The following is a 13,388-nucleotide window of genomic DNA, read 5'->3' as shown; positions in this document are numbered from 1 at the left end:
TCTAAAATTAATTGTTGTGTATCTAAATTATTTTGCGTATTATGTGGTCATTTGAATCAAATTGATGTTACTGCTGTTGTTTTTGGTGTTGCTGTTGTCGTTGGTGTTGTGTACGTGTGTGTGTGTGTGAGTGCGTGTGTATATATAATTATGTGTGCATGTGTATGTGTGCATGTGTACATGTGTATGTGTGTGTGTGTGTGTGTGTGTGTGTGTGTGTGTGTGAGAGAGAGAGAGAGAGAGAGAGAGAGAGAGAGAGAGTGTGTGTGTGTGTGTGTGTATGTTGAATTCAAAATTGATCTCAGGAATTCTCAAGAGGTAAGATACTCGAAAAAAGATAAAAACAGCTGAAGAATAAGAAGAAAAAACAAAACAAAACAGGTGATGCATGAGATGAGATTAAGAAAACGTGTGTGTGTTTGTGCATTTATGTGTATGAATGCGTGTGCTTATGCACGTGTATGTCTGTGCGTGCATTTATGTGCTTGTGTGAGAGAAAGAATAAGAGCAAGAGAGAACATGGAAACATCCCATAGTTCTCACGACCACATACTCAAAACCTATCATAACGCCCCATCCTTACGTTCCGGTCTGCCCTTCAGTGTACATGCCCAGACATACCAGGTTGTAGAAGTACTGTGGCAAGCCCTCCGGGATTGCTGTTGCCCTAGGACTCTGTGGGTCATTTTCCCTGGGATCCCCGACAGCTCCCGGCCACAACGCTCCCAGACGCCACTTCCGGATCCTGTCATAGCACAGGGAACAGACCATCACCACTGTGCTCCTTCCGTCCATTCATCTGTCTGCTTGTGTGTGCGGATCATTTCTTTTTCGATGCATTCATTCACACACACACACACACACACACACACACACATATATATATATATATATATATATATATATATATATATATATAGAGAGAGAGAGAGAGAGAGAGAGAGAGAGAGAGAGATGTATATACACGCGCACTTACACTTACATACATACGTACATACAAACCTCCGCATGTACACACAAAACCAAACATCTACACATACATGCATACATACTGTTTCTGTTTCTCAATGAGGTGTCACTGCGTTCAGACGAATCCATGTACATTACACCACATCTGCCTGGCAGATATCCTGACAGCAGCATGATCCAATGCGCTTGCCAGGCTTTAAGTGCATGCACATATATCTGTGCACCAATCAGAATGGATTTCTTCTTTAGGATTTTGCCAGAGGAAAACACTTTCATTGCCCTGGGATTTTTTTCAGTGCGCCAAGTGCGTGCTGCACACGGGACCTCCGTTTATCGTTTCATCCGAATGACTAGACGCTCAGTTCTATTTTCCAGTGAAACTTGGGAGAAAGGGCGAGAGCGGGATTCGAACCCACACCCTCATGGACACTACACTGGCAGATGAACGTCTTATCCATTCTGCCACACTGCTCCTTATATACATATACACATACATACATGGTATACTATGATAAATGTGTCCGACTAAGACCAGCAGAGAAGCAGAGGGAGCTGCGGTCCAGACTATCTGGGCGAGAATTTGATTATAGTGCAGACAGTCTTGCCCAAGTTACATCTCCACTCTCCCGGCCATCAGGGTTTTAGAACTAGCCCCAAGTCTGCAGCACCTTGTCATCTAGTTTGAGACTCATAGTTTTCCCATTCCAGTGTAGAAACCATTGACATGAAGACCATGCAGAAACTATTGATTTACAGCTCTCATTTTGCTGTTGGTCTACATACATATATACATACATCCTCAACGGCACAACAATAAGAACAGTTATGGCAGAGCAACATCAAAATAACATAGACGTGGTCAAATCGAGTGTTTGATTATATGATTATTCATTTCGTGACTCATGTCTTTTCCGACATTGTTGTTTGTTTGTTCGTACGTTTTCCTTTATTTTGTACAACTGTTTATGCTTTAAACAATTTTTCTGACTGAGTGTATTGTCTTCTTATAAAACAAATCCCTCTTTCTTTAAGTTTGTTCTTAATGCAGTTTCTGTGTAGATGTTTACCTGTTCGCGAACAAGGTCTTCAAATATCCACCTCTTTGAATCCATTTTGTTTCCACCTATAAGTATCCACATGCTTAAATAACTTTTCTTTTCACACTCATTTATGTTTATCAGTTCCGTTTTTGTACGTATATCTAACTTAATTATTCGTTTCTCTCTCTTTTTTCCCCACCAGTATGTCTATGTTGTGGAGTGCTGGCCTAGAGGTAACGTGACCACCTAGAAAACGAGAGAATCTGAATGCACTGGTTTTAGTTACAAGGCAGTCGCCAATATTTTCTCCCCCTCCACTAGACCTTGAGCGGTGGTCTGGACGCTAGTCATTTGGATGAGGCGATAAATCGAGGTCCCGTGTGCAGCATGCATTTAGCGCACGTAAAAGAACCCACGACAACAAATAGGTTGTCCCTGGCAAAATTCTATCCACTTCGATAGGAAAGCAAAAAGAATTGCAGGCAGAAAAAAATACAACAAATGGATGCCACTGTCATGTAGCGACGCGCTCTCCCTGGGGAGAGCAGCCCGAATTTCACTCAGAGAAATCTGGACAATTTGAATGGATAGTATCGTACAATTTGAATGGATAGTATCGTACAAGTACTTGGTATTTGAATGGATAGTATCGTACAATTTGAATGGATAGTATCGTACAATTTGAATGGATAGTATCGTACAAGTACTTGGTATTTGAATGGATAGTAAATACAATTTGAATGGATAGCATCGTACAATTTGAATGGATAGTATCGTACAAGTATCCGCGGTCTGTAAACGCATCTCTTTCTACAAATGTCCACTTTCTTGACCGTGTTATATATCTCTAACTATGTCAGCCCTGTTTGAATGTATTCTTTTTTCTACAAATATCCATCCATCAGAGTATTTCTCTCTACAAATGCCTTCTCATGTCAAAGTATTTTCTAATACACATATCTAACAAGTCGAATGCATGTCTTTCAAAATAAGTGTATGTGTTTGAGTGTGTTTCCTTTCTACAAAATTCCGTATCCTTTTTTCTGCAAATGTATCTGTGAACATTTCTGTGAATGTCAACGGTTTCTCCTCTTTTGAGACTTTTTGCATTCACGAAATTCATCTTTTAAAGAGACTCTTATGCATGTCCGATTTATAAAGCAGCCACCTCCTTCGCTTCATCAGTTTGCTCGAGTCAGTAACAACACTGACTCAAGATTTGCCAGATCTCCAAAAGATAACATAATGAACAAATAACTTGTAAACTAAATTTTAGACGAATTTGTCTCTGAATCATTTGAAGAAATAACAGTAAACAGCTTGCTTACCTGTCTCGCTTTATATATAGGATCACACAAACGATGATCACAGCTATGATGAGGAGAAGTACGATAATGACCAGGACAATAACCGCTGGGTCGCTGCCTTCCTGTTCAGGAGGTTGTCTTGCAAGACTGTTAAGGTCGTGTCTGTGTGTTGTTTCTGTCCCACCCATTCACAGCCCTCACCGTGTCAGTAGGCATTCCTGCCTCACCCATCCCGAACCTCAACACCCACCTGCCCACCCACCCCCTCCCCCCTCACACACACATACCGTGTCAGTGGTCATTCCTATCTCACCCATTTCCCCCAATCCTATCTCACCCATATCTGCCACCTGTTAAAACCACGTCATCGCAAGCAGTTCCTTCCTCGTCGCTCCCACCTCCTCACCGTTGGGATGAAGTGAATATGGTCCATTCCTCCCTCAGAGTTCCTACCTCTACGCAGTGTGGGCCATTTCTTCATTAAAGTTCCTACCCGCAGACAACTTGGACCATTCCTTCCTACCCCCAGGGATTGTGGGTCATTCCTTCCTCAATGTTCCGACTTCCAGGTCCTGTGGTCCGTTCCTTCCTCAGTGTTCCACTCTCTCCAATACAGTGTTGGGTTCAGTGTTCCACTCTCTCCAATACAGTGCTGACCTCAGTGTTCCACTATCTCCAATACAGTGCTGGCCTCAGTGTTCCTATCTCTCCAATACAGTGTTGGGTTCAGTGTTCCTATCTCTCCAATACAGTGTTGGGTTCAGTGTTCCTATTTCTCCAATACAGTGCTGGCCTCAGTGTTCCTATCTCTCCAATACAGTGTTGGGTTCAGTGTTCCTATCTCTCCAATACAGTGTTGGGTTCAGTGTTCCTATCTCCAATACAGTGCTGGCCTCAGTGTTCCTATCTCTCCAATACAGTGCTGGCCTCAGTGTTCCTATCTCTCCAATACAGTGTTGGCCTCAGTGTTCCTATCTCTCCAATACAGTGTTGGCCTCAGTGTTCCTATCTCTCCAATACAGTGCTGGCCTCAGTGTTCCTATCTCCAATACAGTGCTGGCCTCAGTGTTCCTATCTCTCCAATACAGTGCTGGCCTCAGTGTTCCTATCTCCAATACAGTGTTGGCCTCAGTGTTCCTATCTCCAATACAGTGCTGGCCTCAGTGTTCCTATCTCTCCAATACAGTGCTGGCCTCAGTGTTCCTATCTCCAATACAGTGTTGGGTTCAGTGTTCCTATCTCTCCAATACAGTGCTGGCCTCAGTGTTCCTATTTCTCCAATACAGTGTTGGCCTCAGTGTTCCTGTCTCTCCAATACAGTGTTGGCCTCAGTGTTCCTATCTCCAATACAGTGTTGGCCTCAGTGTTCCTATCTCCAATACAGTGCTGGCCTCAGTGTTCCTATCTCTCCAATACAGTGCTGGGTTCAGTGTTCCTATCTCCAATACAGTGTTGGCCTCAGTGTTCCTATCTCTCCAATACAGTGTTGGCCTCAGTGTTCCTATCTCTCCAATACAGTGCTGGCCTCAGTGTTCCTATCTCTCCAATACAGTGTTGATCTCAGTGTTCCTATCTCTCCAATACAGTGTTGGCCTCAGTGTTCCTATCTCTCCAATACAGTGCTGGCCTCAGTGTTCCTATCTCTCCAATACAGTGTTGGGTTCAGTGTTCCTATCTCTCCAATACAGTGTTGGCCTCAGTGTTCCTATCTCTCCGATACAGTGTTGATCTCAGTGTTCCTATCTCTCCAATACAGTGTTGGCCTCAGTGTTCCTATCTCTCCAATACAGTGTTGGGTTCAGTGTTCCTGTCTCTCCAATACAGTGTTGACCTCAGTGTTCCTTCCCATCTCCAAGCAGAGTGGTCCATTCCTTCCTTACGTGCAGAGTGGTCTATTCCTTTTTCAGTATCCCATCCTGCAGTCAGTATGGGCCATTTTTCTTCCTCCATTTCCTAATCTTCAGACACTGTGGGTCATTCTTCCTGATCATCAATGTCCCGATCTCAAGGAAGTGTGGACTTCTTCCTGACAACTAACTCCTTCCTCACTGGGTAGGCTGACGTTTAGATTGTGGACTCTTTTCTGACCCATTTACATCCGCCTGTTCTCACGGTATGTAACGGAAGACCATTTTTCCTACAACTTTCTCCACTGTGAAGAAGACTTCTGAATGAAAAAAATGCACTTGGAAGAGGGAGATTAGCAACAACAACAATATTATTAAAATAAAAATGTTTAAAGTTAGTGTTTTCACGTGCAGGTAAACAAATATTCACTCAAACCTGGCATCAAAAGCGGCTCTTTTGATTGCTATTTGAATAAAGGGTGTCACGGTAAAGTGCGTGGTTCGGGTGGGGAGGGAGGGGGTAAGTGACGGGAGACTGAGGTGGATGTGGTTGTGGGTGGGTGGGTGGGATGGTGTGGTGTGGTGTGAGGGTGTTAACTGGGGAAGAGAGAGATTGGTGGTGGAGAGTTCATGAGGTGAGAGGAGAGATGCTGTGGTATAAGTTGGGAAGGGGGGGGGGGGACTGGTTGGAGGATTTGGTGGGAGGAAGGTGGTGTGATGGGTGTAGGGATGTGTGTGGTGGGAGGGGAATGAAGCGTGTTAGTTGTGGGGGTCTGAAAACGTGGGAGTTTGGAGATTGAGTGGATGTGGTTTTTTGGCTGTGGTATTGAAGAGGGGGGTGAGGTGTAGTGAGGGTGAGAATTGGGAAGGGGGTGTGTAGTGAGGGTGTGACGGGAAGAGGGATGGTGAGGGAGGAAGGTGTAGTGAGGGTAGGGGTGTGTGTGTGTAGTGAGGATGATGAAGGGGGGTGATGGGAAGGTGTGTGACATACAAGGTTGGGAAGTGAGGGTGTGATGGGAAGGTGTGTGACATACAAGGTTGGGAAGTGAGGGTGTGATGGGAAGGTGTGTGACATACAAGGTTGGGAAGTGAGGGTGTGATGGGAAGGTGTGTGACATACAAGGTTGGGAAGTGAGGGTGTGATGGGAAGGTGTGTGACATACAAGGTTGGGAAGTGAGGGTGTGATGGGAAGGTGTGTGACATACAAGGTTGGGAAGTGAGGGTGTGATGGGAAGGTGTGTGATGTACAAGGGCTGGGAAGTGAGGGTGTGATGGGAAGGTGTGTGACATACAAGGTTGGGAAGTGAGGGTGTGATGGGAAGGTGTGTGACATACAAGGTTGGGAAGTGAGGGTGTGATGGGAAGGTGTGTGACATACAAGGTTGGGAAGTGAGGGTGTGATGGGAAGGTGTGTGACATACAAGGTTGGGAAGTGAGGGTGTGATGGGAAGGTGTGTGACATACAAGGTTGGGAAGTGAGGGTGTGATGGGAAGGTGTGTGACATACAAGGTTGGGAAGTGAGGGTGTGATGGGAAAGGTGTGTGACATACAAGGCTGGGAAGTGAGGGTGTGATGGGAAGGTGTGTGACATACAAGGTTGGGAAGTGAGGGTGTGATGGGAAGGTGTGTGACATACAAGGTTGGGAAGTGAGGGTGTGATGGGAAGGTGTGTGACATACAAGGTTGGGAAGTGAGGGTGTGATGGGAAGGTGTGTGACATACAAGGTTGGGAAGTGAGGGTGTGATGGGAAGGTGTGTGACATACAAGGTTGGGAAGTGAGGGTGTGATGGGAAGGTGTGTGACATACAAGGTTGGGAAGTGAGGGTGTGATGGGAAGGTGTGTGACATACAAGGTTGGGAAGTGAGGGTGTGATGGGAAGGTGTGTGACGTACAAGGGCTGGGAAGTGAGGGTGTGATGGGAAGGTGTGTGACATACAAGGTTGGGAAGTGAGGGTGTGATGGGAAGGTGTGTGACATACAAGGTTGGGAAGTGAGGGTGTGATGGGAAGGTGTGTGACATACAAGGTTGGGAAGTGAGGGTGTGATGGGAAGGTGTGTGACATACAAGGTTGGGAAGTGAGGGTGTGATGGGAAAGGTGTGTGACATACAAGGTTGGGAAGTGAGGGTGTGATGGGAAGGTGTGTGATGTACAAGGGCTGGGAAGTGAGGGTGTGATGGGAAGGTGTGTGATGTACAAGGGCTGGGAAGTGAGGGTGCAATGGGAAGGTGTGTGATGTACAAGGGCTGGGAAGTGAGGGTGTGATGGGAAGGTGTGTGATGTACAAGGTTGGGAAGTGAGGGTGTGATGGGAAGGTGTGTGACATACAAGGTTGGGAAGTGAGGGTGTGATGGGAAGGTGTGTGACATACAAGGTTGGGAAGTGAGGGTGTGATGGGAAGGTGTGTGACATACAAGGTTGGGAAGTGAGGGTGTGATGGGAAGGTGTGTGACATACAAGGTTGGGAAGTGAGGGTGCAATGGGAAGGTGTGTGACATACAAGGTTGGGAAGTGAGGGTGTGATGGGAAAGGTGTGTGACATACAAGGTTGGGAAGTGAGGGTGTGATGGGAAAGGTGTGTGACATACAAGGTTGGGAAGTGAGGGTGTGATGGGAAGAGGGATAGGGTGTATGGAGGGTGTGATGGGAAGAGGGATAGGGTGTAGGGAGGGTGTGATGGGAAGAGGGATAGGGTGTAGGGAGGGTGTGATGGGAAGAGGATAGGGTGGGTGTGATGGGAAGAGGGATAGGGTGTAGGGAGGGTGTGATGGGAAGAGGGATAGGGTGTAGGGAGGGTGTGATGGGAAGAGGATAGGGTGGGTGTGATGGGAAGAGGGATAGGGTGTATGGAGGGTGTGATGGGAAGAGGGATAGGGTGTAGGGAGGGTGTGATGGGAAGAGGATAGGTGGGTGTGATGGGAAGAGGGATAGGGTGTATGGAGGGTGTGATGGGAAGAGGGATAGGGTGTAGGGAGGGTGTGATGGGAAGAGGGATAGGGGTAGGGAGGGTGTGATGGGAAGAGGATAGGGTGGGTGTGATGGGAAGAGGGATAGGGTGTAGGGAGGGTGTGATGGGAAGAGGATAGGGTGGGTGTGATGGGAAGAGGGATAGGGTGTGTAGGAAGGGCGTGATGGGAAGAGGGATAGGATGTAGGGAGGATGTGATGGGAAGAGGGATAGGGTGTAGGGAGGGTGTGATGGGAAGAGGATAGGGTGGGTGTGATGGGAAGAGGGATAGGATGTAGGGAGGGTGTGATGGGAAGATGGATAGGGTGTAGGGAGGGTGTGATGGGAAGGATGTACCAGACAGTGTGATGGGAAGAGGGGTAGGATGGGTGTGATGGGAAGTGGGATAGGGTGTAGGGAGGGTGTGATGGGGAAGAGGGATAGGGTGTAGGGAGGGTGTGATGGGAAGAGGGATAGGGTGTACAGAGAATGTGATGGGAAGAGGGTAGGGTGTAGGGAGGGTGTGATGGGAAGAGGGATAGGGTGTAGGGAGGGTGTGATGGGAAGAGGGATAGGGTGGGTGTGATGGGAAGAGGGATAGGGAGAGTGTGATGGGAAGAGGGATAGGGAGAGTGTGATGGGAAGAGGGATAGGGTGGGTGTGATGTGAAGAGGGATGAAGAGGGATAGGGAGAGTGTGATGGGAAGAGGGATAGGGAGGGTGTGATGGGAAGAGGGATAGGTGTAGGGAGGGTGTGATGGGAGGGTGTGATGGGAAGAGGGATAGGTGTAGGGAGGGTGTGATGGGAAGAGGGATGGGTGTAGGGAGGGGGTGTAGGGAGGGTGTGATGGGAAGAGGGATAGTGTGTAGGGAGGGTGTGATGGGAAGGATGTACCTCTAGACAGTGTGATGGGAAGAGGGGTAGGATGGGTGTGATGGGGAAGAGGGATAGGGTGTAGGGAGGGTGTGATGGGAAGAGGGATAGGGTGTAGGGAGAGTGTGATGGGAAGAGGGATAGGGGTTAGGGAGGGTGTGATGGGAAGAGGGATAGGGAGGGTGTGATGGGAAGAGGGATAGGTGTAGGGAGGGTGTGATGGGAAGAGGGATAGGGTGTAGGGAGAGTGTGATGGGAAGAGGGATAGGGAGGGTGTGATGGGAAGAGGGATAGGGTGTAGAGAGAGTGTGATGGGAAGGATGTACCTCTAGAGAGTGTGATGGGAAGAGGGGTAGGGTGCGTGTGATGGGAAGTGGGATAGGGTATAGGGAGAGTGTGATGGGAAGAGGGATAGGGCATAGTGAGGGTGGTGGGGTCAAGAGATGTATGGATATTTGGAAGGGTAAAGCTGAGTTTGCTGGAACATAAAGGGATGTAATTTCAGCGTGGTGAGTGAAATGGGATATGGTGAAAGGTGTGTGTAATTGTAGGTAAATAGATCGGCGAGAAGATGTGTTTATGAATTTAAACCAATTTTTATCAGACACAACCATTTGTTTTATCTAACATGGACTTAGTTCTATACCCTGTACACTTGTCAGATATATTCACAATGGCGTTTACACACACCACCCTCACTGAGTATGGACAAGGCACATAACTAACAATTCAGTGGTAATCCTGTATCTACGAGAGAAAACGTCACAATCCAGCGACTTCACAAAGCTGTCCGTTCAAGGTTGATATAAGTATAAGGAAACAAAACAAACAAATATTTTGCGTGAAAAAATATATAATAGTAGGTAATAAATAACCTATTTTTGCATATCATGCGTGGGGATCCGAAATAATTTAAGGGAAGTCAAAATGTGTGTATGCAATGAGTTGTCAGCTCAGCTTTGTCAAACCCTATGCTTTATCAGATGCGGACAATGGCCTGTGTTATGATCAAGGAGATGCCATTTCTCACACGAACCGGACACAACAGTGGAGAAAAACAAGTGAAGTTAAACACCATAGATACAATCCGCTGGTATCATCCCGAAAGGGAGACTATCCCCTATCCGACGCCGCATTTGACAGAAAGCATCGCATCACTCAGCTCTTCACAGCAGACCTATCTTTCAGTCGCATTTGGACACAATGAAAGGGAGGTTATATTGCGTGGGTACATCATTCCAGAGTGGTTTCTGTCGATGGAAAAGCAACTTGTCAGTGTGCAACGTCCATGGTTTTTTTTTTTTTATGTTGTTGTCGTTGTTGTTCTCATCGGCTGCTCATTTCCCACTACAGACACAGGCGTGAGGGTGAGGGTTGGGTTTCCTTATCGTGTTGAGTGAGTGAAGCAGAGATCACTGTGGGTCTTCTGACAGGATTCTAGTGGCGAGGAAGAGAGAGGTCGGGGTTGTCCATAATCATTCGGGTCTCGAGGGCTGGAGAGATTTTGTCCTCGTTCTTGAAGTGTCACGAAGAGCACGTGCCTGAGCTCCAGCGGAAGTCCACGCTGTCAACCTCCTGAACGATGCGAAGACTAACGCCGTCATTTGGAAGATAGGTTCTGTAGTTCTGTTTTTGGTCAGTCCTCCGATAGGAGGAAGAGGAGTGAGCGATTATGTCTCTTCATTTGTCCGGCCATCTGATTAGCAGTCTGTCTGTCTGTCAGTCTATTTCTTGCTCAAGTTGTTTGCTCTCTCTCTCTCTCTCTCTCTCTCTCTCTCTCTCTCTCTCTCTCTCTATATATATATATATAGAGAGAGAGAGAGAGAGAAATATATATATATATATATATAGAGAGAGAGAGAGAGAGAGAGAGAGATAGAGAAATACATAGAAAGATAAGTTGATAGATCTGTTCTACGTTAAGAATTTGATCTGCTATTCGTAACAAGCAACAGTTTAATGTTACCTTCAAACACACACACACACACACACACACACACACACACTTCCAAATATCTACCAAAGGATACGGTGTTCGAGTCTGAACAACCAGTCCTGGAATTTCTGAAAGCAGTGGGGGAGACAAAATTCAGATGGGATTAACACACACACACACATTCTCACACACACACACTCTTACTCACTCACATGCGTAAAAATACACGCACCCACCCACACACCCACACACACACACACATGCACAAAGACGCAGAAACACACACACACACACACACACACACACAGAGAGAGAGAGAGAGAGAGAGAGAGAGAGAGAGAGAGAGAGTGAGAGTCACATAACAACATCAACAAAACAAAACCACAAAGAACTGACCACGATAGGTCAGTGTGCAGTAGTCCAAAGAGCCGCCCACGTGAGGAATGGCCTGGCACAGATACTCTCCTCTCAGCACTGTAATGGACGAAGGCCTTGTGAAGGTCACGTAGTCATTGATCTCCCGAGTTTCATCAAAGACAACGCCGTTCCCTTTGTGGCACACCAGGCCTCCAGACCGCTTTGTGTTGCAGGCAAGAGCGGTCTCTGAAGGGACAGAACATGTGTTGGTAACATAGACTTTAGAATTTCTCTTGTCAGTTTAGGTCAGTCAACATGTTGACTAATTGATAAGGTTAGTTTAAGGGAGGAAAGCACAAAAGAAGTATTCATTATCATTATGATTTTTTTTTTTTTTTTTGCTGCCACATCATCTGCACCGTTTTAGTGGCATTACTCCCACGCCGCTCATTTAGATTCCGCCATACACGGCCACACACGGGTTCGTCCGTCACAGTTCCAGCATTGGCAGTCCACAGGGAACCATCGATGTCAGGTCGCCAGGAGGTCACACACCAGAGGAGACCCTGCACTGCTGCTGAGTCACTTCGGTTGTGTTCAGTGGTGCCTGTTCTGATTTAGGATTTAGGACACCACCTACTACGCCCCCTACTAACGACAATAATGGCTTAGTCGCGGAGCCAGACTGAGTGAGTGTCCCTCCCAAAGTGGAGACCGCCACCACATCCCTCAAACAACAGCCCCCCATGAAGCTGCCGAAACTGAAGACATTGACAGGACACACCCCAAGCACAGAAGTGGAGGGGTATCGAAACTGAGGTCACAGGGGGGGAGGGGGGGGGGGTGGGTGGGGGGGGGCATGAAAGGCCACAGACTTTGAGACTGTTTTGCTTATACTGATGATGATGGAAGAGGAGGATGACGATGACGATGTTGCTATGGAGGTCCATTTTGGTTTGGGACTGTGTGACAAGGCTGTACTCTACGCTTCCTGTCATAATGAAATCCGGGCGTTAACCAGGCCCGAGAGATACAGTCACTTGCAGTGTTGGTCAGGTAATTAGAGCAACACACCCAAAGACGCATCCTTGAAGTGGATGACACTCGACTGTGTGGTCCCAGTCTCCCCATTTAAGCCCACAGCATACTCAACTCTGGGTAGGAGCCAGCCACGGGCCAAAAAACCCACCTCCGCTGGGATTCGAACCCACGTCCTCCCAGCCGTCAGTCCGCGACGCTAACCACTTCGCCATGGCAGCTGGTTATCATTATGATTATTGTTTTTACTAATATTGCAGTCAGACACCAAATTTCTGGGGGATTACAAAAATGTCATTTGTATAACAGACAGACTAACCTGTGTGTATCTCACATCCAACCATACTCCCACATTCCCACCCACCCACCCCATCTCCCCCACACCCGTACACACCCCTACCTGGCTCAGCGTTGCGATCCGGATAGAAGAACTTTACGTTGAAGTTGAGCCTGGACATGTTCCGTCCGAACAGACAGGTGACGTTGGTGAAGAACACGTCAGTGACGGCGATACAGGTGGTGTCACTGCTGGCGTCACCCGTGTCCGTCATCACCAGTGTCACTAACATCAGCTGCAGCAGCATCTCGCAAAACTAACGTCAACAGCCGGACAAATGTTCACTATGTGTCTGTGAACATAAAGACATGCATGTCAGTAAGAGCGGCATTGCCCCACCTCTATGTTCCCCAAGGCCTATAATTCCCCAAGGGCTATGTTCCCTTGCTGTTTTCCCCCAGGTCTGTACTCCCTGCAGGTCTATGTTCCCCCAGGTCTTTATCCCTCAAGTATATATTCCCAGGTCTGTTTCCCCGTATCTATTATTATTTCCCCAGGTGTTTGTCCCTCTGGTCTATAATGCACCACGTCTATGTTCCCCCAGGTCTATATTTACCCAAGTATATGTTCCCTCATGTCTATGTTCCCCCAGGTCTTCATTCCCCAGAGTCTATATTCACCCAGGTCTATAGTTTTCGCCTCGAGGCCTGACTAATCACGTTGGGTTGTGATATTAGTCAGGCATCTACTTAGTAGATGTGGTGTAGCATAAATGCATGAATATTCCCCAGGTT

At 47.2% G+C, this 13,388-nt stretch overlaps 1 protein-coding gene across 3 annotated transcripts in view; it reads right to left on the bottom strand.

The window, feature by feature from the left end:
• Positions 1-13,388, bottom strand: part of LOC143291715 (uncharacterized) — a 29,424-nt gene that overhangs the window by 8,715 nt on the left and 7,321 nt on the right. For 2 of the 3 annotated variants that reach the window (XM_076601749.1, XM_076601750.1), the window contains exons 2-6: positions 12,718-12,946; positions 11,319-11,525; positions 11,017-11,050; positions 3,338-3,454; positions 622-745 (exon numbers count right to left, since the gene is read on the bottom strand). In XM_076601749.1, the coding sequence (XP_076457864.1) occupies positions 622-745; positions 3,338-3,454; positions 11,017-11,050; positions 11,319-11,525; positions 12,718-12,901 (666 nt within the window). In that variant the 5' untranslated portion in view covers positions 12,902-12,946. The remainder of the gene's footprint in view (positions 1-621; positions 746-3,337; positions 3,455-11,016; positions 11,051-11,318; positions 11,526-12,717; positions 12,947-13,388) is intronic. The other variant, XR_013056575.1, reaches the window with a different exon arrangement.

The sequence above is a fragment of the Babylonia areolata genome, chromosome 17 (assembly GCF_041734735.1).
Source record: "Babylonia areolata isolate BAREFJ2019XMU chromosome 17, ASM4173473v1, whole genome shotgun sequence".
In the NCBI taxonomy this organism is placed as follows: Eukaryota; Metazoa; Mollusca; class Gastropoda; order Neogastropoda; family Buccinidae; genus Babylonia; species Babylonia areolata.
Note: the sequence above shows the minus strand (reverse complement) of the source record. Positions and strands in the feature narration are given on the sequence as shown.